The sequence below is a fragment of the Patagioenas fasciata genome, chromosome 8 (genome assembly GCF_037038585.1).
Source record: "Patagioenas fasciata isolate bPatFas1 chromosome 8, bPatFas1.hap1, whole genome shotgun sequence".
NCBI lineage: Eukaryota > Metazoa > Chordata > Aves > Columbiformes > Columbidae > Patagioenas > Patagioenas fasciata.
Genome location: NC_092527.1, coordinates 13,705,959 through 13,732,073, shown reverse-complemented (window position 1 = coordinate 13,732,073; position 26,115 = coordinate 13,705,959). Strand labels below are relative to the sequence as shown.

General features: G+C 38.0%; 2 protein-coding genes across 2 annotated transcripts in view; one reads left to right on the top strand and one right to left on the bottom strand.

Annotated features, from left to right (window-relative positions):
- Positions 1–26,115, top strand: part of WAPL (WAPL cohesin release factor) — a 133,909-nt gene that overhangs the window by 2,983 nt on the left and 104,811 nt on the right. The window lies entirely within an intron of this gene.
- Positions 139–24,659, bottom strand: OPN4 (opsin 4). Its single transcript, XM_071811558.1, has 13 exons — positions 24,608–24,659; positions 23,216–23,370; positions 19,687–19,689; positions 16,434–16,573; positions 14,378–14,511; positions 13,056–13,259; positions 11,063–11,234; positions 9,982–10,146; positions 8,752–8,859; positions 7,428–7,608; positions 4,212–4,364; positions 3,615–3,683; positions 139–2,288 (listed from the first exon to the last, which is right to left on the bottom strand). Exons 1-13 carry the CDS (start codon positions 24,657–24,659, stop codon positions 2,097–2,099), a joined length of 1,728 nt encoding a protein of 575 aa, XP_071667659.1. The 3' UTR covers positions 139–2,096.

The following is a 26,115-nucleotide window of genomic DNA, read 5'->3' as shown; positions in this document are numbered from 1 at the left end:
ACCTCCAAGTCACTGGAACGTACCCAAGTGCATGGTAAACTACAGGCGGTCTCTCCAGTGCAGAACAGGCTGTACAGTTGACTTAAACTGAAATATGAATCATCTCAGTCCTAAATTATTTTAATCCAATCAGTCATCTCTGTTAAAGGGTGTAAAGAGACAGCAAAGCAGAAAGAATGGCTGCCAAGTAGAGGATACAGGACGCAAATAAAGCTGCTAAGATGAGTTGAAATATGAACTAATAATGATTTATTTCAAATGCCACTGGGGTTACAATGTGAATCACTTAGAGAGTTATTCAGGTGAAATGAATTTTGTAGGCTTTCTCCTGAACGATTTTTATAGTCTCAGTAGAGGTAAAGGCAAAGCTGTTAGCTACACAGGGAGTTCACACAAGAGTTTTGAAGTGCTCCCAAACAAATTCTCCCTAATTAATATGTGGGTTTTCAAGCGTCTTGTAAGTAGATGAGCATGAACAGCTGTAGTTCTTTTTATAGATACAAACTAATCTCCAGTACGTGTTGGAGTTGAAGGATATAGAGAACAACATGCTGTGGATTTGTAAGGCTTTTCTAGCCATGGAAGCATTCTTTTTATGTCCTCTAAAAGTGGAAGGGAATGCAAAAGAGTGCAGAGAATAGTCTTCAAGAATACTATTTGGAACAAAATCATGACAGGAGCAAAGGGTCTAGCTTTTAAGGGTACATACCATGCACATCTTATTAACACACAAAACAGCATGTGTGAGTTTTGACCTATTTTCTTGAGAGGTTCAGCCTTTTTTGACTTGTATGAAATAGGCAGCATTCACTAGCATTTGTTCCCAGTTTTGACTGGTGTGAATAGCCTTCATGATAAAGAGTGGGAAGAATTACATGCTTTATGTTTTTAAATAATTTTAAAAGCCTAAGCAGTAAGTCATAATAAAGTTCCTCAGACTTGCTGAGTATCTTTGAACACACTTCCTGTTTGAAGATGGTATTTTTTCTCCCTTCTTTCTCCTTATTGCGAGCTGTATATATTATCAGTTTAATATTGCCCTCTGCCTGGAGACAATATGCAGTTGTGGTAGGTGAAGGGAAGAACTGTAATAGCTCCTTTCCATCTTTTTTCTATTACAATGCTAAAATGGAGATGGTGCCGATTCCACTCATCTCTAGAACAACTGTTTTGGGGGAACTAACCCTTCTCCTCCCAAGATGTACTTTAGAAAAGCACATCTAAATGTAAACCACTTTGTGGTGTGAGAAGGCAGATTTATTGACTTAACTACAAGACATTTCAGTATAAACGCTGCTTTGAATTCTGCATTCTTCTTATGAAACCTCCTAAAGGAAAGTCAGGAGTTTCCTAATACTTGCCTGTAGCTCTAGAGAGGTTAGCTAAGAGTGGGTTATACTGGTCTCTAAGCGACCATTGGAAAAGCATGGAAAGGACCGTAGCCTCGTCCTCAGTGTTGTTCCTTTCTCTTCCCCCAGAATTTCAGAAATTAAAATAAAGATCTGAGACTTCAAATTACTGCTCGAGTGCATTGCCTTTTAGTTGGATTGTAGAAGAAAATTAGGGAAAATGTGTCATTTATGAGAGAAGGGAGCACAGACTCTGTGATTAGGTTTCCATTTGGTTGACAAACTTCACAACAATGAAGAAATCGTCTTCAGGGAGTAATGTATGTTTTTCCCAAAATCTCTCAGCTTTAGCTCTGTAATAGCCTTGAAGTTAAAACTACACTAAGTGAACAAAGGTCAGTTTTGAATCTCATATTTCCTTTTCCTCTCAAGTTAATCCTAGGGGGCTTGTAGGTAAGATCCATACAGTGGTGGAATATACCTGAGCAGAGTAAAATCCAAGTGGAAGAAATTGGTTCATGAGCTGCATAAAGGGATAACAAAATTACAATGAGACTCGGTTCAAGAAGTGAGTGACTGGAGAGAATTCTGATGCTGAAAAGCTTACTCCCCTTGCTTTTCTCCTTGCTTGTCTTGTGTTTGTGTAGGAGCATTTCAGAACAATGTAGGGAGGTGTTCTGGATTCAGCTGGTCTATAGCTGTTCCAGAGGTATTGGCTAATATGACGTTCTGGTTTTCACCACTCACTTAGCTGTTGGACTTCTTGTTCTGCTTATGGCTGTTGATCTTTGGATACAGGAAACCAGAGTTGTATCCAGAGGGCCGCTCTCCTCCTTGGATATCGCTGTACGTTATTGTAATGCTGGGTATCTGGGCTGCCAATGGTCTGCGGTGAGACTCTCCTTTTCTTTGTTCGATACCATTCAGGTTTTCACCTCTCTAAAGGATTTAAAAGAAATGGAAAACACGAATATCTACAAGGAGATCAGGTTGCATCATCTGTGAAAAAGTTGCATATATTTAGATAAGCACTTTGCTGATCACCACGACTAACTCAAAACCAAACTTAAAAGATGGAGGAAAAAGTAGATTTAAACATTTTTTGAATTTTTCCTGAATATTTAAAAGAAAAAAAAACAACATGTTAAACAAGTTAATGTACTAAAGCACAGACTTTGCATTTGCTACTTAAGAGCTGGTCTACTTTGATGAAAACCAGGCTAATGACAGAACATTCGACTATGAACAAAAGTGCTGTAAATATGCTCAGTCAGTCTATTAATTCAATGAAGGAAGAAGTCCGTCCATAAAGAGGGACTGTTTAGGTTCATTTGAGCAGGAGGTAATGTATAATGTAGTGATAACAGCATGGATAGTTTGAAGGGGGAAGCACACTAGAGAGTGAATTGAAAACTGGAATTGAGGGAAAGATTAATAAGTGTTTTTTGACAATAGCAATATTAGCTGTCACTTGCACAGGACCAAAAAATTAGTGTGTTAGAATCAGGCTAGCAATAGCTTAATACTAACACTAAGGTCATTTGTTTATATTACATTTGGGTTAATACTGCAAAGATAAAACTGTCTTGTTTTCACCTGTCAAGTCTTTTATTTCCCTATTTGTCAAGAGTTAGAGCAAGTCAACTCACTTGTGGCAGATATCAAAAAAGTTTTATCAGTGTGCTGTAGCTTTGATACACAGAAGAAGAAATAGACACAAACACAACATCTTACTGAATAAGTGATATGGCATGTTTCAAAAACTTACCTTGATTTCCTCCAAGTTGCATTTTTTTAAATATTTGCTGCTACTCAAAACAGAACATTAAATAGTTAACAATGTCAATTTGCACAGTAGTACTTGCCACAAGACTATGGCTGTCTCAGAGGTACAGCCATCAGAATGGCTGTCTCAGCTTACTGTGTATATTATTTCTATAAAGATGGCACAAAATGAATGCTTCCATGCTCCACTAAGAAAATGACAGACCTCATCAGGGAACCTACTGAATTCAAAAAAATATTCAAGTTCCTTGAAGTGGTTGGACTTAAAGGAGAACCCTGTAGTATGTGTTCTCCTTCTGCTTAGTTTCAGCAATGATCTACCCTTTGTATTCATGTTTGTTCTATATACTCCTGGGAGTATCATTTAATTTTTGCAACTCAAAAAATAACTTAATTTGCCCTCAGAGACTGGGAATGTCATTAGTTTTTATTCCCTTGGTTAGTTAGACCCATTCCAAGTGTTAAAATAACAGTTCTTACAGTAGATGTAGTAGTGTACTCTGTGGCATTCAGTTCCTCCATGGATATATCTTCAATATCTACAGGTGTCTGAAAAATGGACACAAATAAGAAAGAGATAAATGACATATAGGTATGTCACAATATTTTACATATATAAAATACAAAGTACAGTAAAAAGAAAACTGGGGTTAGCAGAGGACTGACTGAAAAGTAGTGATATGCTAAATATAGCCTTGTTTTTTACCTTTCATCATATGTTTTCATTTGATAGCAAATGGTGAGATAACAGAAAGATTGACCAAGTAATTTGGACAGTGAAATACAAATATTACAGAATACACACTTCAAACACAAGACAACATACCATTCAGATACTAAATTCTGTAAACCAGCACCATTGCTTGTCAGAAATACAATGAATACAGCTGAATAATGAACCAGGGTGGAAATAAAAAGCTGATGACCTTTTACAGCCTGTAAGTCATTACCGATTGTGTTAACTCATAGGTTATCTCCATCTTCTTGGCAGGAACCTTCATTACTAATTATGGTAAAATGTGCAGATTTGTTAACCTACCGGTTGTCAGACAATTTAGATATTCTGCAGTCTTTTACCTTCTCGTATATCCCAGAATCATGACTCTTCAGTTTAGTTTTGGCTCTTAGGTCACTAGTTTGAGTTGTGTCTTTATCTGTTTCATAGGAAATCTGCCTGCTAGCAAGTCTGGAGAACACACTGAGGGTATCGGTTTCTGTGTCAGTACAGTCCTAAAATGAGTACAGCAAAAACAATCACTTTAGCTTCCTTAGACTTTGTTCCATTTTGCCCCATGAGGATCAGTTTTACCCAGACAGGAATTGTAAAAGAGACAGACACAATATAAAAGACATTTCACAAAAGTTATGCCATGTATGACTTCATGAAGTCTTTGCTTATAAGAGATACAAACAAAACTATCAAGTCTGTTGAGTCTAAAATTTGCCTTACTCTTTTTTTTTTTTTCCCTCCACAGGATACACTGCAAATTTTCAAACAAAATAGGGTTTCTTTATCTACTGTTGTTGAAACTTCTCTGATGCACCTTGTAGCTCTGAGGAGAGTATTTCCATAAAATACGCAATGAGGAAGCACAGGCGTTTGGAGGAAATAGGGCCAAAGTGGTGTGGTTGGAAGCAGAATTAAATAGAAGGAGATGTCTGGGGACTGCAGAATCAGTTCTTCAGAAATATTTTGTTTCATGAAGGAGCCCTGATTTTATAAACTTTGTTCCAATTAATGAGAAAACAGAAAAATTAAAAGACAAAAAATCCCAATCCACCAGAATTTCCTGTAAGTCAAAAAGTTCCTTTTCTTCACTCTGTCATCCTTTTCACTACAATGATGAGGAATCACAGAATTTCACTGAATTCTATAGATCATAATGAAACAATGAAACAGCTGATGGAGTTGTGATGAGCAGCTCATGGCAAACCAGCCTATTTTCTGTTTGGCAGTGCACCTTGCCTTAAAATGGGGGAACATAACAGTGCGATATACTTTCTTAATTTTTTTTCATGCCGCAAGGGTTTTTCATAAGCAATCTCTGTGCTTTCCATGTAGCTTCCATTAGATGAGCATATATAATTGCTTGAAAATACTTAAAGCAATTATTGATACTTTCAATTATTGATACTTTGATAAACTTTCCCCAAAGAAGAAAATTATAATAAGAGGTGTAGAAAAACCTGAACATTGATGGAATTGGAGAAATTGGCCTGATAAGTCTTTTACTACTTAGATAAAATTGTCATATAGCGTCACTAATCAGGATTCTAATACATAACAGATTGATTGCTTCTAAGGAGGAACAGGATCTTTTTTCCTGTAACTGTGGGAAAGGATGAGGGCGACACAGAAGCATGGGAAGGAAAAATGAATTTAATTTGGAACAGTGACAATCAAGATGGTATTTTCAGAAGCAGCTTTCTAACTCTTGAGATGAACCTACAGAGTGAAGTGTCTCCAGACTGAAATGTCCCCATGGAAGATTTTTTAGAAGAGCATAACAAAACATCCATAAGGACAATCTAAACATATGTTTTCCTGCTGAAGCGAATGAAGTTGGACTAGGCCATTTTCACAGCATTTTTATTTTAATGTGTACTGTGCTTCTCTTTCCCTGCATAGAGTGTATTAGCACTTACAGTCCTATTTGATTGAATTTTAAAGTGGAGGCAACTTTATTTTTTGAGCACCTGTTCTGGAGCTTGGCTCCTTTTCATTGAAAAGAATTGTCTGGAAATTGTTTCTTCAGGATTTTCCGAGGTGCAGAATATCTTTGCATGCACAGGAGTAGAAAAAAATGCATAAAGATAGTTTATTGGCTTACAGTTTGATGACCAGCCTCAACATTAAATACATGGCAGGATAGGTACTGCATTTTTGGATTTTGAGTGTATGTATGTCTTCAAATCTTATAGTTTAATTGAGCCCCATATGATGCAAAAAAGCCTGAAATAAATTATCAGCGAGCACTAAAGCAAGTTTCTTTTCAACTTGAGCCCTTACTTCACCTGAACTGATATTACTTGCTAATAAGTCAGATATGGTCAAATCCAATAGTTAAGGGAAACATATTTTTGTCAGGAAAACTTGACTTTATCATTGTTCTGAACAAGTTCCAGATATACTCAAGGCTCATAGAAAATTCCAGACTGAAGCATGCCAATTATTTGGAATTTTTTAATTTGGGTAATGTTCATGCTCCATTCCCCTATTCTACCTTGAGTCTTAAGAGTTGCTTTTCGAAGTAAAAACGAATTTTTGAATTGTATCATTCCCCTTCCCCAGCACTGATAGCATTACAAGAACACACGGTGTTGCTGAAGGAGTCTGTTGTTTTTTAAGAATCGGGATTCACAATCTATGAGATGCAATATAAGACGTTTTGGGTTTTATGAGCCAGTTTTAAAACATTCTTCCTTAATGGTGGCTACTAGCCAGAATAATTTCATTTTGATGGGACCAAGAAGTCAAAAGATATAGAGTGCAAAGAAATGGAAATATTACTGTTAAAAACAACTGTCAGAATTCAGCACTTGACTGGAATAGATACAATGATTATCTTGACTGTGAAAAAGAATCACTGAGGGAATCATGGCTTTTCATATATTTTGAAATTTGATTTAAAACAATTGCAAAGAACTAACTAATGTGCCTAGTTACTTAGTAATGTAATTTTGGGTTGCAAGAGGGAGCATAGGATAACAAATATTTGCCCTGTTTCCAGCTGCTGTGCAAAACATTTGGCTTCACTTAGACTGGCAGCAGCAAGCTGTTGAGGTCTTTTGTGAGAATGATTCTGTAATGGATTTACTGATTTGTCTAAATCTGATGATGAATGTTTCCAAATACAGCCCACTTCACTTTCAGAAAGCATTATCTGTTTCATTACAAGCTTGCTTTCCCTAGAGAACTACTTAGTGAGCAGCAGTTTCTTTTGTGTGTGTGTGACAAGCCTCCAAATCTGTGGTCAGACAGGTATGTCCGGGAAGTATGATCAGACTTTCAAGGGTGCTCTGACTCTAAGCTTCCCTTTCCAAATTTCTATTGTTCCATCTTTCCGCTCTTTCTTCGATGTCACAAACCATCAAGAATACAAAGATCTACATTCTGCTTTTACATGTCAGCCTTCTGTCTTTTATTTCACTTTGTCTCTCTACTTTCTTTGAAGCCCTTGTAATGAGCACCATGATGCCTTTCATCTAAAGAATCTACCACTTTGAAAGACTTTATATGAAAATGAATTGCTTTCCAATTAAAAATGGATGTATGGGAATTGTCTCCCTTACTGATTCACTGTTAGGGAGAGAAGACAGTCGCCTTCTTCCTTTCTGCAGCCCACTTATCTGAGAAGACTGGCTGGTTACAGTTGCTCGTCGGGAGGAGGTGTAACTGCTGAAAGACCGTGAGTCTTTAGGAGAAACTCTCAGCAGGGATCCAAGGCAAGGAACATATGTTGCAATGGCTTTTCTAATGGATGAGAGGTAGAACCAGTCAGATTTTTTTTCTGTTAGCACAAAAATTCAGTCATCATAAACAATGCATTTATTCAGAGAGATGAACTGATGCTGCATGGACTGGAAAATTACTGGGTACAAAAAGAGTCTTCCAGACATCCAATACCTCCTATATAATCACCCTGCAAGATCATTTATTCACAGTGTTCTGCAGAACTCAAATTTATTCCTTGGCAGAAAAGAGCATTAAAGTATAACTCTTCAAACTGAAGTGAGCTATTAAAATGATGTTTTATCTGCTTTCAGCTTAATCAGGGCAAAAATAAAATTCTGTCTCTTTAAACTGAACCTTGTGGAAGTACCACGTAATGAATCATTTTAATCTTCCCCTAAGCAGCTATTCTAGCTTCCTCTTGCACATCTGTTTGCCAGCTATCTGTGTTGGATAAAAAGTGCGCTTATATTACAGTATTTCTTTCCTCATATGCAATACAAGGAAATTCTTTTGCCTAGCTTTCATTTTCCTCCCAAGCCTTCCCCACTCAGATGTTCATGTTCCCCTCTTCTCTGTTCAGTTCCCCAGCACGTCTTTGTAAAGGGTGAAACAGCAACATGTTTATGGTTTTGCTGCTATCCATTAGATCTCACAGCCTGCATCTTAAACCTGATATTATAATGACCCTAGCTGTTACAACTCAGAAGAAATACTATCTGAAAAATGAAAGCTTGAAGAAAGGTGGGGAAGATGCACAAAACAAGGAAGGGAAGAGGTAGCTTGACTTTATGGAATTGCATCTCTCACTGGCCTGGTTAATTTAACAAACTGCTATTTGCAACACTGACAGATCGATAGTTTAAAACTTTATGGTGCTTTATTTTGGAGTGGGAAGTTCTCCATCTTTTATCCTGTAATCTGTAAGTACAGATCAGTATCCATAAACATCTCTTAATTCCCATCTGTACAGTAATTTGTTCTAGGTACGAGTTCCACTGATATTTATATGGCTTTAAGAAGTTTTTTTTTGGGGAAAGCAAAGCTGTCTTGCAGAGGTAAAATGGGCAGATGGAGTGGAGCTCAGGTTGTAGTCCTAAAAGTGCCAAGTTACTGTCTGGTTTTCTTTGCAATATTAAACATAGCTTTTAAGAGTGAACTTACCTGTATTTGGGGTGAGTGATGGCATAAACAATTGGGTTATGGATGACAGAAGCTTTGGCAATCACGGCTGGTATGGAGTTCATGAAGGGTGTTAGGATATGAGAATACCTAGAGTAGTGCAAATGTATAATGTATTACATATTTAGTATTGAGTTCTGTGTAGTCTATGCACTTGTACACTGACAGCACAATACTTCCTTAGTGCTCCAGAGAGAGTAAAAGGTGGAGTTCTCTACCCAAACAGTGAGAGAACAAATTTTGCATCCTTTGACTGTAAAGATCAACACCAACCTAACTGCATTTCTGAGAAACATGATTTTCTTGGGGCTTCTCACAGCAGTTCACTACTATGACTCAGGATGGTGGTAATTCCCATGTTATTTATTCTAGGGACGAAGTCAGCCTTCAATAAGAGAATGTGCATTCATCAGAGTATCTGTTCCAAACTCAGCAGATATACTTGCTGAGTAATGTATTCCTAAATAGGTATGCAGAATGAGGCATTATAGGGTCAGATGACTGATAAACCTATTTTCCGATTCAAACTTTGTTTTTTGCCTGATCTGAACTGAGAAGTGAAAGGGAAGTATTTTTCTGAACTAAACAGTGAAGGGAAAGTATTTTCACGTGTCATGTTATGCTCATGTGTTACTGTGACCATGCATATATGCAGGTGATGTGACTCTAAAGGATAAAAGAATTATAATTGATGTATATCTTCCATGCTGCTATCAGCCAGTTGATTTTTGAAGACAACTTGAAGTAACTCATAAGGTCCTGGTCAGAAGAAAGTATGTACTATTTTTGAACTAGCTTATACATGTAAGCAGCTTGTTGTAACACAAAAAAATGAACAGACTTTCGTAAGTAAAGGAAGAAAAGAGAGTCAGCCCAAGTGGATCTTTTTGGGCATCTTATATAGCATTTTGCTGCTAAATAAAGTTCATATGATTCAAATAACCCAACATAGAGAATCTGCATTCAGAAATCATGAGCACGGTAATGTTATATTGCCAGTAATAACCTTCCTGATTTTTTTTTTTTTCTAAGTCAAACTGAGAGGAAAAGTCACAGTCAGCATGTGCCTCATTTGTTAACTGTCACTCCTAAATATATGAATGTTTTGGATGCACTTCAGGCATTAAACTTGACAGGTAGCTTTGACTTTCATCTGTCTTCTACAATTTCACACCTTTTGCTTTCACTGAATATTCCTTTGCTGATAATTACCCAGCAAAAGCTACCAGAGCAACAACAGAGTATGGTGACCATGAAATGACATAAAACAAGATGACAATCAGTGCAATTTTGGCCATCTTCCACTCATTTTTCATCCTCTGATACTGTTTCTGGCATTCTTTATTTCCATGTTTGTATCCAAATGTCTGGATAGACCTATGGGAAATAACCATACAACAAAAACAGAAAAAAAAAAAAAAAAAAGAGGAGGTAGGGAATTGAGCCAATAGCTTCATAAAATGGGGCGACAATTACTTTTATGCTATTTCATGCTAAAAGTCATGCACTTTTAATGTGTGTTAATGTATATATGTGACAGCTTGTTCACAATTCAATCCACTTTTATTAAGCTAATCAATGGCAAAATTCACTTGTGCCTCAGTGAAGAAAATAGTCCTGTACCAGAAGAATTTCCACGTAAATCAGGCATTCAAGCCAATTGAACAATGCAATATTAAATATAGTTAGAGAAGCCTTTACTTCCCTTGATCTGATTTTGCTACCTTCCTCTTGCCCTGTGCTTCTGAGCTCTGGGACTAGATATTCTGATACCTGCAAGACAGATATCTGCAGATTACAAATGTAGTGGCAGACACTGGCCTTTAGTTTTACAATAGTTTTTGTTTCAGAGACCTGTGATAAAATGTTTTACATATTTTTCACCCTTTGTTAAACATGGGATTTGTAGTTCAATTCCACCTATTTTTCTGTGGAATAGTTGTTGATACACTGTTGTTACATGTCTCTGATGTCCTCATAGTATTTCCTTTGGTTGGTTAATTTCTGCAGTCCTTCCTTATCCCTCCGATTTCTGTTGTTGCTACTCATACCCTTCTCCATGTCGTTAGACAATATACTGAACAGCTCTGGTTTACATTCAGGAATGGTTTTCCAAGAATCACAATTCTTACCATGTTGGCTATTGACGGAATTCTTTTTTAGTTTCCTGTCTTAGTCGTGCAAACAAATTAAAATTGAAAAGCTTCCCAATTTTCTTCTGTTAGTCTTTGTTTCAAGAAAAGAAGCTGTCACTTAAGCAGAAGGCAAAAACTGAAGATTGTTGACTACTTACTTGTCGGCCTTCTTGATAGCCTCAAATATAAAGATGTAGCTGTATATGATAGCAATCAAAGGAATGAAAAAGACAAAGCAGAAAAGAAGCATCGTGTAGGCGCGGACTGATGGTGTGAAAGTCATGTAGTCCCAGGAACAGGAAGTCAGCAAACCCTCAGGAACATACGCACCTAGAAAAAAAAAGGCAGGAGAAGTCATAAGCCATGGATTGCCGCTTATTCTGAGTCCAAGACTTAGAGAAAAACACTCAGAATAACACGGCATTTAGTCCTTTTCTATTAGAGGGAAAAAGAGTTTAAAAGCATACATGATTCTTCAGTTAAAGTACCTCATATTTTTTTTTTTCCTTTTACTGTGTGGCCCTGTTGTATTTCTGTTTTGTTCATATTGGAAAAGTGAATAATTTTATGTTAGTTCTTAATATTGTTTAAAGCTCAACATAGTCAAATGGCATCTCTCCGAATACTTCAGTGGGTCTTGGATGCAACCTGTATTGTTTTTAAATGTCTTCATGTCATGTCATGTCAGTTTGCCATCTTCCCAAGGAGTGAAATGAAACTGATTGCTCTAGCTACCAGTTTTTTAAGCTTGTGCAGATAATTTACTGTGCAAAGGAGAGAGGTTTATTGTGCAGATCAAATTAATTTTGTTGAAGTAAAGTTTGAGTACAAGTGAAAAAAAGCCACATACATACATAATATTCTGCCTGACATAAAACATAATCTCCTTAAAGGAACTGTGTCAAACTGTGAAGTAAAGAAATTGTTAACAGCAATAACTTTTTACCTTTGCATTTTACTTTGCATGGTTTACAGTGATATTTTCTGTTGAATTCTTAAGCATATTGTACCAGATATGCTCATATGCATCTAATTACCATATGAGAGTTAGTACTGTGGATAGTATTAGAATCTAATTACAAGGTAATAACACCCTTCAAGCAATTATTCCACTTTCTCCTATTAAGAATGTAAGACTATATTGTCATTTTGTCATTCTAACAGCTCCTTGTTCAACTAAAAGTTGCTTCTCCCAGTATTGTAGTTTGCCTGCTTAAATGTGCTTCATGAGGGACCAGAATGACAATAACAAAAATCTGCTGAAATTCTACTCAGGGACTGAGTTGGTTGCAGCATCCTTTGTGAAAATCAAACATTGCTATATTCTCAGCTCAGCTGAGCTGACACATTCTCTTCTGGAATTAGAGAGCACAATAATGAGCAGGAGTTTTGAATGATGAGTTCTTTCTAACATACTGACTGAAACTAGAGGCTCACAGAAAACAGATATATGATAGTGAGGCAGATTCAAACGACAAAGAGTAACAGAAACTCCCTTTGTTACAAGTTGCAAGGGTCAAGATGCTATATGTGTGTTCCAATTTGCAGACATAAATTTCACATCTACAAAAGCAAAGTAATAAGGTAGTTATTGCTAAATGCTATCCCTGTTGGAAGCCTTAGTGAAGATATCAATGGCTGAAAGGAGAATGTGACCAACACCTAGCGCAATTTGCCCATCTAGAACACAGCCAAGACTCACTGAAGATGTACTTGCACAAAATACTCAGACTGCATTCCTGTTTTATAAAGAAATCTAGATCGACAGGACTATCTTACACAGTGCCTTTGGGTAGGAAAAAAGGGATCAGAAAAAACCCAATTTCTTTCACTTTCATATTGGCTCAACAGAAGCAGGTGTGCAGATACATCCTTCATAAATTTTGGCCTTGACTTTGTCTACTGTTCTTTATTCAGTAAGTAATGAGCTTAAGGAAAAGCGTCATAGCCATGTGGTATGCTGTAATAAACACTGGATTTTTTTCTTTTGACCAGAGATCTTCAGTTTCAATATGTATTTTATCAGTTTTCTTCAAACTGATTTATTCAAGTCTAGTATGAAAGACATTAATTCAACCCTCTTCTATAACTGTAACTGATCTTTAATCCAGTGCTATGAGGGAAAAAAAACTTGTATTCTATTTCACTTACTCCATCCAAAGAAGGGTGGGAGGCTCCAAGCCAAAGAGTACAGCCAGACTCCTACCAGGATTATTAGGGCCTTCTTCTTAGACGTCACTCCAACAGAAGCCAGAGGTTTTGTGATGACAAAATATCTGTCCAAGGCAATCACCATCAAAGTGATCATAGATGTAATGCCAAAAAGAGCTCCGCAGAAGGCATACAGCTCACAGCCTTTCAATGAAGATGACAGAAGTAGCAGTGAAATTAATCTACCCATGCTAATTAATTTCTGGGAGAGTTCAAGTCTGTGTTTCTTGTGAACTAATGTATTTTGGAATTTGTGCAGCAATGGAATTTCAGTTTTCCTGCAGTTGTAATGCTATTTCAAGTCTGCTGTCTGTCTTGCTAATGACATTATCCATGGAAAAAAACTTCAAAGATTTTATTTGCTTGAATTGCTGGAGAGACAGGGATACTTAACGTATTTTCACTCACTGATTTCTGATGTTTCTAGTGGGATCATTTCAACCGTCATTAATATCTTGTTTAAGTCCAGTTTTACTGCAGCTCCCATAGAAACAGCTGTTTTACTTAACAATGGCTTATAGCTACTTTGATATTATGGATCCATTTATATCTCAAAGTCAAGTAAATATGCAGACTATGAATATATTAATGAGTGATTTTAATTATTCAAACAACCTAATGACTAAAAGCAGGCGTTGGTGGTTTTTTATGGGGTGTTTGTTTTTAATTTTATTCTAACGTGCATGCAACTGAACGCTTTTTGCTTTTGGTCATCAGAGAACAAAATAGCAAAACTGCTTCTCTGAGCTCCCTCTCTGTCTTCCTCTTACTACAGTTATATAGGAAGAATGAAAGCAGCTTCATGCCACGTTTTCTTACTGCCCAGGAAATGTTCAGTTAATGTGTCTGTTGTGAAAACTCACTTTTGCCAGGCTTTATTGCCTCACTTGCGGGGTGCAAGTCCAAGAAGAGCTTTTAAGCTGGTGTGTTGCGGGGTTGTGCTTCTTTGTCATAGGACTCTGCCAGTAACTAAGCTGTGAGATGACTGGGGAAGAATACTGGCAAGAAGACTAGTCCTGTGTCTTACAGTGCTAATGTCGCTTTTGCATCTATCTCATGTCTGTAATTTTCCTCACCCTGGTGGGAAGGTATTCACTGCACCCAGACAAAAATGTTCAAACATTTGTGTCAACATTGAAACAATGTTGAGAAATATTCTCCATATTGCAAGTGTACCTGAGGATAAGACAATAGTATAATAGATTAACTACCACTATGGTAAGAACATACTTAGTGATATCTTAGAAAGAATATATACAAACCTTTCTCACCAAAAATCCAGCGTTTGTGGAGGCTGTTGGTGAAAAAAACTGGAGACTGCGTGATAGACATCAGGAAGTCACTAATAGCTAGATTGACGATAAAAACGTTGGCTGGAGTCTGAAGGCTCCTGCTCCTACAAAGATCAGAAGGAAAGTTGCTAAACACTTCTGCACTGTGAATTGTGGCGTTACTCTTTACTGTGAGCTGTGACAGCTTCACAAATATCAACGCAAACTACATAGCAAGTTGGAGCAGAGTGCTTCTCGGTTCCCTCATGAGAGAACATAAGCAAGGCTCAGTTTTACACTCTTATACTCCTGTTCACATTAAAGGATTGTTTTGATAACCAGTTCAGTGCTGAGGATAAATCATATTGTTCTTTAAATACCCTGACCCAGTGCACTGCGTGTCCGTGATTAACAGGAAATTAAACTTGCTGTACTCTGTGGATTTGCTGGATCTGGGTCATGCTAAGCAGGGGAAGGAGAGTGCATTTTCTACTGCTGATAAGATGAACAGTGACTTCCAAATCCAGGGATTAAACAAACTCACTATGTACCACATTAAGCATTTTGTTTTACATCAGTTCGTCTCTATGACACTCATTTCACTGGCCCAGACACTGACTTTAAAGAGATCAACAGCGAGCCTTCAGTGTATCCTGCCTGTATATGTTATTCATACTACTATGGTAAAGCATTTTAAAGGGTACACATAAAAGCTCAACTGAGAGCTCCTCAGTTTGGGGCTTAGTGTAACTTTTTAGCTCCTTTCTAAAATTTTCAGTCTTAGACACAATTGAAAAATACCAGAATAAATGGAAGTTCTTTGCACTGATCCAGAATCAATCACTAGGACTACTCTCAACTATCCTTCGATTTAGGAGCAAGGAGATATTATTAGAAGATGCTTATGGGCTGCTTGTATTTGTTCAGTAGTCTACAAAGTTACTGAACATATTTCTGTTTCAGGCAGCTACAGTTTGCCATTACATGAGACTGCTTTGTAGGCATCTGATGTGTTCTCCAAACTTCTGATGTACTTGTTTCCTTGCTATCAGTATCCCTCTCTGTCTTCATAACATCTTCAAATGAAGACAAACTGTGTCCTCCAGTGCAACTGCCATGACTGGATTTCCTGTGTGGGACCAGCCAAAGAGCTGAGGTGGCTTATCTGCTTCATCCTCACATATCTGGTCCGCATGCCAACACCTTTTCTGTTCTTAAGGCCATGTTATTCACACTTAAGTGTTGGTATCTACTCTTAATGCACATAATGAAACCTGCCGTTTAACACACCACGTAAACATAGTCTTGAAAATCAGACTGCCACCCACACTCCAGTGATTTAAGTTAACACAGCCAAATTAGCATATAATTTCCGTTATTTTTGTTTATTACATTAGAGCCTAAAGACCAATCATGAAGTAGAAGCTCACTGGCCTGGACATCATGCCAATGCTCTGCCCCAGCGTGACAAAACAGAAACAAGATGAGTGAACAGAAATGGTGAAAATACCACGTTTTTGTCAGAGATACAATTTCCTTCAGATATAAAAATTGGAATGTGGCTTCAGTTAAAAGGAAATAACCGAAGTGTTAGAAAATGTGAAAACAAGAGACATGGCCAGTAATGAACAGAAGGGGAAAAGAAACTGAGTAGTAAGCAGCAGGAGAAAGGAAATATCTAAACTAGAGAAGATATGTAGGAAACACCAGTGCAAAACATCCCATCAGACCAGTGCAGAAATAGTTCAGCCAGTAGAAAAAAAATCACTGGAAGGTTTCTGCTTTGGCTGCTTTCCTATTGCTTGCCATATCTGAGGGATTCTTTGCAATGTCACTAACAATTTGTCTCTGCTTATGGTTAATTGGAGGAAGTCAGGGAAGTGGCAGGTTGCCACTTTTTTTTCCCCATAGCAACATCTCTTGGTGCATTTTACTATGTCTGTGTAGTAGTCTCATAGTATGCCTGAGCTGCATTTGCAGAGCACAATGAAGGTACTGTTTGTAAATTTGAGTATTTAAAAAAAAAAAACATCCAAAAGAAAGATACCTGCAGAAAACATAGATGACCAGGAAATTACCCAGAGTTCCTGTGATCCCCACTAGAAGAATGACTACTCCAATTGTATAATGGGCATGGTCTGGGACATCCACTGTAGGAAAGGCACCAGGAACATCTTGCACTGTCATCTTTTGTGGAATAAACAAGAGGTCATAAGTACATCGTCAGACTTCACTGAAAAAGCTGGCATGTGGTTCTCTAGAAGAAGAAATGGTCAAGAATGCAAAAATACAGCAAGCAAAAAAAAAAAATCCTTTATACCTTGTGCCTGGTTTCCATACCAGTTCTGTTTTTGCTCCGCACTGAATGAAGGTATTTTGCTCTGTGAAGTATGTGATAAAGCACTTGGTCAAAGCATTTAATCAACTAATAACTCATAGCAAAATACAGTAGCTAAGTCTGAAAACTACAGCATTTTAAATAGTAATTTAAAACCTTTTTTAGAGAAGTATCAGAAGCCACAAACACATTTCAGGCGGAGTGATCCCAGATTAGTAATGAGGCAAACAATAGGGTAGCACCCAGGAAGTAGGATGACCTGATATAAATTGAAGAGGAGAAAAGAACAGCTGTCCAAACCATCACTGTTCTGCTGCCTTTTGATATAAGGTCAGGCAAGGAGATGTAACCACTCACCTCTGTACAACTGCTACTGTCCTAAATGTGTCTTGGCATCAGCTCCAACCAGCTAATGGACCCATGAAAAATAGCAAGCCCCATCCTCATTCATCTGCACAGACAGATCCAGTCTCCTCTTCGTAGCCAGGCTTTTGTTAAAGGGTGGCACTCTCTCTGGAATGGCATGCCATGGCCATTGCTCAGAACTCAAGCCTGCAAGCTGTGGCCATGGCATTCCTCAGCTGCTGAGCTATGAGAATTGCACCAGGGCTGGGAATTGCTCAGGAGATATTGTTTGTAGCCCGCCTGCTGTGAAACCTGTCAACTTGTCTGTGGCCTAGGATTGAGGGCAAGGGAATTGACTGTACCGAGGTCTGTGCCTGTATCAAGCTTAAATCATGCTATGAGGCTGGATATGTTCTTTCCAACCACCAGCGCTGGCAGGGGGTGGCACAGCTGTCATATTCCATCATTCCTTCCCAGGAAAAGGAAGGTCACTGGCAGGAAAGGAGGAAAATGCACAGAGGTAGGTATGAAGTTCTCCCTTTTAAGCTACAGTTGTGTTAGTAGTTGGCATTCACTGTTAGAGTGTGATGCAGAAATGCCTTTAATGACATCCCGTTTACGAAAGGAAACGGGTATTTTCAGACAACAGAGGCAGATATTACTTCTGAATGTATTTCTGAGATTGGGCTGAAGTTACTAGAGACAGTGCATATTTAAAACCAGTGTGCTGGTGTCAAGAGGTGAACCCCAGGAGTGTCTGGAATTCTGGAAGAGATTGTCTTTGCTTGTGTGCTGAAGATCTGCCCACAGCAATCCTCAACAACTAGAGCATGCTCCCTAGGTTTCTACTTTAGCAGTAATCAAATGCTGGACAGATACTCTGATGTTCAAGAGTTAAAAGGTAGCTCTGGGTGTTGTTATAATTGGAGGAAAATGTTTAGGCTGACACACTAACTGAATGACAGTATCATGACTATTTTTCAGGTTCCTGCAGCAAATAAGTTGGCATCACATCATGAACATCAATGGGCATCTTGCCTCGATAGTAATTGCTGCGCTTAACATGCTGCCTGTAAAATAACAAAATCCCATACTAAGAGCAAGTAGAGAGGGACAGCCTGAGATAAACCAGTTTTAAATAAATGAAATCAAGTTCTTTGGTTTGGGGTTTCTCTCTTCTCCTTAGCCTTGTGGCTAGAACATTTTTTAATTGCTGTTCTACATAGAGTTAATGATGATTATTAATGGAATGGGGATTTCTTATGTTTTTCCGTGTAACCATCCGTTTAATCAGAACTTGATCACGGTAACAGAAATGAAGCAACTAAAGGAGCTTGTTTTGGCTAAGAACAGATTAAAATGGCTTTAATTTGAATTAAATTTGTGGAGGACTAAGAACAACGAAAAAAATTAAAAGAAATATAAATAAAAATGTCAGGTGTGAAAAAAATAAAGGAAAAATAGTTATATAGGAGCAGTGATAGGACATAAATAATAACAAATATATGGGCAAATAAAAGATCGGTAGAAAAGAGCAATAAAATCACATTTTAATGTGCACTTCCTGTAGGCCTGAGATTTTTTTTTACCATGGGGTCCAACTCTGGCTGTTTTCTAAGAGGAAAAAGACAATTATTTTAAAGGTTCATTTTGCTGTTTTGGTTGGAAATGCTGGTCTGATTCAAAGCTTAAGTCAAAGAAAGGTGCTGGTTGACTGACAAGGCATTAGATCAGGCCTGAGCACTGCAAATTCATCACAGAGCTGCGTGCATACAGCTTCCTTAGCAGAAGATGAAAACACCTGCCTGTTCAGCTCTAGATCTTCTAATGGAATTGTATGCCAAAAGAAAGAACAGGGGGAAAAAATTAGTGCTAGAGGAAGTCAGGTCAGCAAGTTAATCAAGAAATGAGATAATTCCCAAAGCTTTTACCTATTCAGTTTCTCCAGCAGATTAGCTGTGTTTAGTCTGTTTTCTGTTGTCATCCCGCATTATAAGTACTTGGTTGGCAAGAAAGAATAAAAATTCCACTGCTGCCATCCCCACTGTAGCAACTGTCCTTTGAGGATACTCTGAACAACTACTTCAGTGGCACTGATAACACATAGCATTGTTGCCATGCATGTTTTTCTGTTCAGCCTTCTTTCTATAAACACCTTATAATAAAGAAAAATGAACAGGCAAAAGCAGCACTTCATTATTTCGCCCCCAAGTGACAGAACACCACAGTTTATTTAATGTAACGTGGTTCAAAACATCACCGGATGCACAAAGAAACTGAACTGGAAGCTAAATTTTGGACATTTTCCAGTACATGGACAGTGGACTACAGCTTTCCTGAGTCAACAAATAGAAGATGCTTGTACCTGAGGCTTTGGACCACTGGGTGCCAGTATATTCATGGGCCTACTGTGCTGTGGGTGGCTTAGACTGGTATTAATTCTGTAGGAAACAATTCTTTGGAAAGCACCAACTTCCTAACAGTCAGTATCAATAATGCAATTTTCCCAAGCAAGCAAAGGAAACAGTCATGGAATCTGTGGAAGACATCAAGGTAGTAACTGTAATGTAACAAAATGTCTTCACAGTAAGTACCAAGGGTCAGTTGGATAACATACTTTCTAACCAAGGACAGCATTTTAGTCAACCTTAAAAGCAAGTTTTATAATATTCTTCAGGTATATATGAAAACTGGCCTTTATCTAGAACTGTAAAATAATTTGTGTTTTTAAAATCTAATAGGCATGTCATTTATTATTTATTATTTCTTTACACTGTAGTTTTGCATAATCAAATAAACAATTTTGGAGTGGTAAGGAACTTGGGAAGTGACACACTGATTCAGACCAGCATTCCTGACAAAACACTAACCTGTCTTTAGGCATGACTGGCTGTTTCACAGAGCTGTGAAACATTAATGATGAACAGTCACATGGGAATTTCATTTTCAGAATAGACTCCCAGCAGTCGGGTTTTACCCTAAAACAGGGTTGTTATCCCTTTGAAAGGATTATCTTAGTGGAGGATATTTTTATCCTCCATATGCAGGTGTAATCCTTTTCTAAATCCTACTCTATCATTTGCCTCAGTAGAGTTGGTGGCTAGAAGTTATGAAGTTAGAAGCTGCTCTGTGTTAGTGTATTTCCTTCCAGCAGGTTTAAGTGTGTCCTTATGGAAACACTAGAATAGAGAGAAACAGGAAGCTTTAATGCACCCTGCCTTCTTAAAATGCTTTTTGTTCTCCCTAAAGGAATGCTTGTCTACTGCCTACGAGAAAACAGCTAAATCACAGCTGACTGTGTTTTCAGTTACCATTCAATAAACTTGACTGAGACTTGCAAACTTGAGATGCTTTTTGGGACTCCGGAAAAAATGAAATGTCTGATAGATAAATATGTGTAAATCCTTGCTGTTCTGGACTTGTCTGTAGAGGCTGCAGCACAACATGGGGCCTTGTTATTCTATATTTATGGTCTGCTGCCACGGCTGGTCACAAAGGAGGCAGAATTCTTTCTAGCGGGCCAATGTGAGGAGCCAGCCAGCTTCTTCAGCAGGAGGGCAGCACACAGTTCCTTCTGCTAAGGCTTTGTACAAGCAGAGAAGGGGTAAAAAATGAATCAGCTACAGGAAACATCAGTGTAGGACAAAACTTATATTTCAGTATGAGGTTTGTCAAGACTCTGCAAGACACTTTGCACTTAGGACAAAACCATGATTCTGAAATGATTTGCCCAGGTTAGAGGGAAGTCCAGATCAGATAAACTCAGGATTATTTGATGCCTGCATCTATTCTGTCTTGGGAATCTGTTTATTATACACATTTTTCTAAAGAGAAGGTTTTCTAAATAGTTATTTAATAAATGATTAAAAAAAAAACCACATCACAAAACAACCAAACCATTTCACCTGTTACTAACTTCTAGTAGTAGAAGACATACCATTGTTGAAAGTCCAAGCCTAACCCCACTGCCCATAGCATGAGAAAAATATTTGTCGTCCTTTTTTGCTTATCCACATGCAAAGAACACAGTTCCACTACTATTGGGGGCGGGTGGGGAAAATCTGTTCTTTTTCAGACAAAGAAAAAAAATAATATCACCTGATTACTGAAGTCCTGCTGAAGCTAATAGTGATGTGGCAGGAACAAGGCCATGCATGTAAATACTTGTACTGAATATAGATTTTATTTGATACAGCCCACTCCTCACATTCTCCTAATGGCAAGAGTATAAAGCAAGGTTAATTTATACTTATAGGGAAAGAAGAAATCCTCGTAAAGTCATTTAGGGATTTGAACAGTCCCACGTTGACTTTGGCAATGTATCAGGTTTCTTTGTTCTTAATTTTCCTACAAACACAGGTAATGAAGCCACTTATTTACACAGTATGACTTACACAACCAATAGAAGTCTTAGGCCTTTTTCATTACAACAGATCATATAGTTTAGAGCATTTATCAGAACAGAAATACTGTAGTTTCCTAGGGTTTCTACGTGCAGTGTTTGTACTGCCTGCCTACAAGGGGCCTCAAACAACTGAGAGCACTTATTTTGCCTCACAGCTCTTTGCTCTGATTTCTGAGGTTGCCTCTGTAGGCACTTGCTCTATGATGACAGGCAGCACAAAGAGAAGTGTAATCCCACCTCAATTATGGTTTCAGGAGGGCGACGCCAACTGCTAAGCCCTCTTTCCAATAGGCAGCAGGGCTTTCCATAGACGATGTTTGTCCTGTTGAGCAATTTGGATAGCAGATTTTGTATCCTGTCTCCCGGATTTAATTTCAACACAAGCAGCACATATTGCTTTCAGTCCTGAAACTCTCTTAAACCAATTTTTGTGTCAAATTAAAATGCAAAAGTTTGAAAACACTTTTGCTTGACCTAGGCAGAAGAAACAGACAGCTATTTACCTCTTCTAGCAGATAAGGAAAAAATCCGGTTTTCATTTTCCGCTATAAAACACACTGTCTCTGCAATCCTTTTCCATTTTGCAATGTGCTTTCCAGTTCTTCTCCCTCCCTGCTGTGTTCTGCTATCTATCCTCTTTCATATGTTATCCATCTAATTTATTTGTAAGCACCTCAGTTCAGGACACTTCTCGGTTTATTTTCTGTAATACACTCCACACAGTCAGGTTTTATTAAAAAAATAAATAAATAAAAAGACTGCATTTTTACTATGCAAATAATAAAATATTTACTGGTCCTTCATTATAAATTAGGATCCAACTGAAGCACCCAATCCAACATCCTGAATGCATAAAAAAATTTGGGAGTGTTTGAAACTTACACACAATTTTTAAGTGTCCACAGTGTTATGTGGGCCATACCAAAACACCTGGTGTGACCACATCAAGATTTTAAGTTGCATTTCAGCTTTTAAAAGCTCAAAAAATTAGCTTGGGTCATTTTTCTATTCTTTAGTTTTAAAGAGATTTTTGTATAAAGAGCAGGTAAAGAAAACTTCGTAGTCCTAAAGTATGCTGAGATACACAACCAGAAAGTGGACTTGTGAGCTCCTTCGGTTTGGGGCTTGTGGGGTAGAATGGAGAATATTTTCAGCATGCCCAAATAAATTCCATCCATAAGTGTCATCCTAACAGATTCTCACCTTCACACTTCTAAGGAAATTTTCATTCTGTTTAGTACTTAACGGCTGAGAAAGAGCTTTGATAGAACTTTATTTGGGAAAATTTTCTGAACAGCTCTCTTGGATAACTGCAAATAACAACTGTAACATGTACATAAGCATTTCACTGCACCTACAGACTAGGACAGAAATTACAAGTATTTCCATCTTGAATAGTAGCATGAGAGCATTGTGTTTGAACTGCTAAACAGCTGTTTAATGCGCAAGAACATGTTGTTTTGATAGTTTGCACCATATTTGGAGTACTTTGCCATTAGACATTCCTCCCTGTCTTCTGCCCATGTAACTGCTGAAAAACACTGTTTCTACAGTCCTTTCTGCAGTAAATAAATAGCTAAAGGAATAAAAAGGAAATTTTAAAGTTATCATTATGTTGTTCACTATTGCATTACAGCATTAAATGTGTACATGCTGCTTAAATGTCCATTTACAGTTCTATAAATGCCAGCTTCGCCAGCAGAACTACTTACTACAGCTTTTAGTGACAGAAAACACTTACTGTCGGGGCTCCAAGAGGCAGGTCCATCAGTGTGTAGGCATTGGCTTCCGAGTCATTCCATGCGTTGAAGGACTCCACGATTTTGGTGCTGTTGGGGTACTCAAAGGGACAAGAGATCCCCCTTGGAACAGGCTGATTATTCAGGTGAACAAAATCTAAGCAAAAACAAAGAAAGAAAAGCTCTCTTCTGTATTCAAGTCAGCCAATTTACCTTTTCCTGTGTAAAGCAGATTGCCAGATTCTCTGGAATAATGCGAGATCCAGTGCAGAATTTCTCACTAGAGCTTCAGATTGCTTCACTCCATCTTCAGCTTAGCAAAGGGCAGCAGCAGCGGTTTCCATTTAAATACAAGAGACAACAGGGTCCGCACATGCCCAGTTTGGAGCTTGTGCCATCCGGAATTCAGCCTCACTTTAATGACAGTATAAAACTGGTGCTCACTTAAAAAGTGCTCTTATTTTTTTTGCCTTTGACAGATTTCTGTCTGAATTTTAATGCTATATCCACATTATCCTTGTATGAAAACAAAGAAGTCAAAAGATTGGGTTCACTGCCTGTCTTAAATACTAGACCTATTAGACCTTACTGTTTATTTTCACTGTATTGGTAAATTAGTTTTTTGTAGTCTGCTTTTAAAGAAGATGCATGTGTACAGTTCTGCTGAAATTGCCCGAACTCAAATAGATTCTAGTATGTAACAATGTGCTTGTGTGCACTTCTGTCTTGTAGAATTTAGGTCATGATTATTTGTTGGTCTGCTTCTAAAAATAAACAAAAAAATAGGGATAAACCCCAGTGACATCATCCTTCTCTGTTCTTCAGTTAAAAAAAACAAAACACAGCATGCAAATACCTAAGGCAGAGAACAGCAAATAACCACTTGTTGTGTGCTTTCTTTTGCAGTTGTGTTTAGTTAGGGTGTACATTAGATAATCCTTTTTCACACAGATCTTCCTTTACATTGCACTGTGCAAAGAGATACAAATTGTTGTATTCCCAGTTGAAGGCTGGCTTACACTGTGGTAAAGTGAAATTTAATTCCAGGCGAGAATTAGACACAGAGTGTGAAAAACCTGTGCTAGTAGATACTGCAGTCTGAATATCACAGAGTTTAGGCCTTCCACCCACTGTCAAAATGACCCTAATGCAAGCTGTTAGCTTCATTGCAGTTGGTAATAAAAACAGATGATATGAACTGTTTCTGGAAAGCCGTTGTGAAAAGGCTGCGAGCATAGCAGTGGGGACTGTATTCCCTCAGCTCAGAATGGATTTCCCTTCTCAAGTACCTTTCCTTAAATTAGCACTTGCACTACCTAACCTTAAACTGAGGGAAAAGGGATTGCATTTCTTTGCATGAACAGGAGCTGTGCCTCTATATCAAAGGGACTCACCTGTAGTGCTGCAGATTCCCTTTTCTTGATAGTCATTTAAGGAAGACAACATTTACCTTGTGTCACCAGGCCACCAAACATAAACTGGAGGAGTCACTTCTTTTACTTCACAGGTTCTCAAACTGTGAGACCTTAAAAACAATTAGCAGACCTATTGTGAAAGGCAGAGAAATTTCATTGAGTATCCCTGTCCTGTGGTGTTAGGTCGACATAGCCAAGCCAGATTTGACCAGCCATGGCAGAGCTGAGCTCAGAGGCGGCTAATTACTTGGCAGCTTTTCACTTTGTCAATGCCTGACATTTCCTGGTCATTTTCTAGGGTGTAATCTTCGCCTCTTCTCCATGTGTGACACCAGACATACAAATATCAGGGCAATGGTGGATGTGGCATTAATGGTACAAACTTCAAAAGTTATTGATGTGAACTCCAAATCCATCACTCTGTGTTCTTGCATACACAGTGTATGCATGCAGCACACTAAGTAAGAGGCAACAAACAATGGGGTTGGACATTTTGAGGGATAAAACCTTTTTGTAAGATAATTTTGCATTTTACCACTAAAATGGCAGGAGATGTCATTACAGAAAGCCACAATGTGAAACTGGCAAAAGCTTGCACTATCTTCAAATAAAGCCTATCAAGGGAGTAGAACTGAAAATACATTTTAATGATTGAAGTGTAGAGAAAGGAGGGAATGGGAGATCTCCCATTTGCGTGAACTTTATCTTTGAAGTTGTATACAGTTACATCCTGCTCTTAGCAAAATGATAAGATATGAAGTTGGAGACAAACAATCTTCAGTGACAGGCATAAATACTAGATGGAGGTGTTCTTTGACTATGTATTCTAATTTTCTTTCCTCAATTCCTCTTAGTTTTCTGCTTATGTCTTAGTTTTGTGCAATTCCAACTCTCCATTTGTTTACATACAGCTTGTACATTAAGTTTTCCTTGGGTCACAGATTACATTTTTCCTTCCTTCTTATTTCCTCTCATCTCAATAACAAGTCAATGCACTGAAAACGTTTCATTTCCAGTTAGCCTAGAAGTATCCAATTGTTTAGCATTTTTAGGGGAACCCATAATATGTTTGGCAGGGTAATCAAATCATGGAACACAAGTAGTCTTTTTTTTAAGTAAGTCAGACAGTATAGAAACTACATGTCTTCTTGTTTCATTAGATTTAGTGTTGTTGTACATGCCTTTCCACATGGGCTAATTTGATTAGTTCAGCAGCTCCTGAAAGTATATTATGCCAGAATATGCAATATAAAGGAGAGCAAGGAAGTTTCCCCAGTAAGAAGCGCTTGCTAGTCCAGATCGAGCTATTCATTTGCTATCCCTCCTTAGCCGCTGGGTCCTGCTCTTGTGAATGCTGAGCACTTCAAGCTAGGTGAAATTATTTCTGAAAAATGGACCCTAACACTGAGGTTCATGTCCAATGGAAGTGTTCTCACATAATTAGTCTAATCCTGTGTTACAGCCAATTGCTAAAGGTGATTATATGC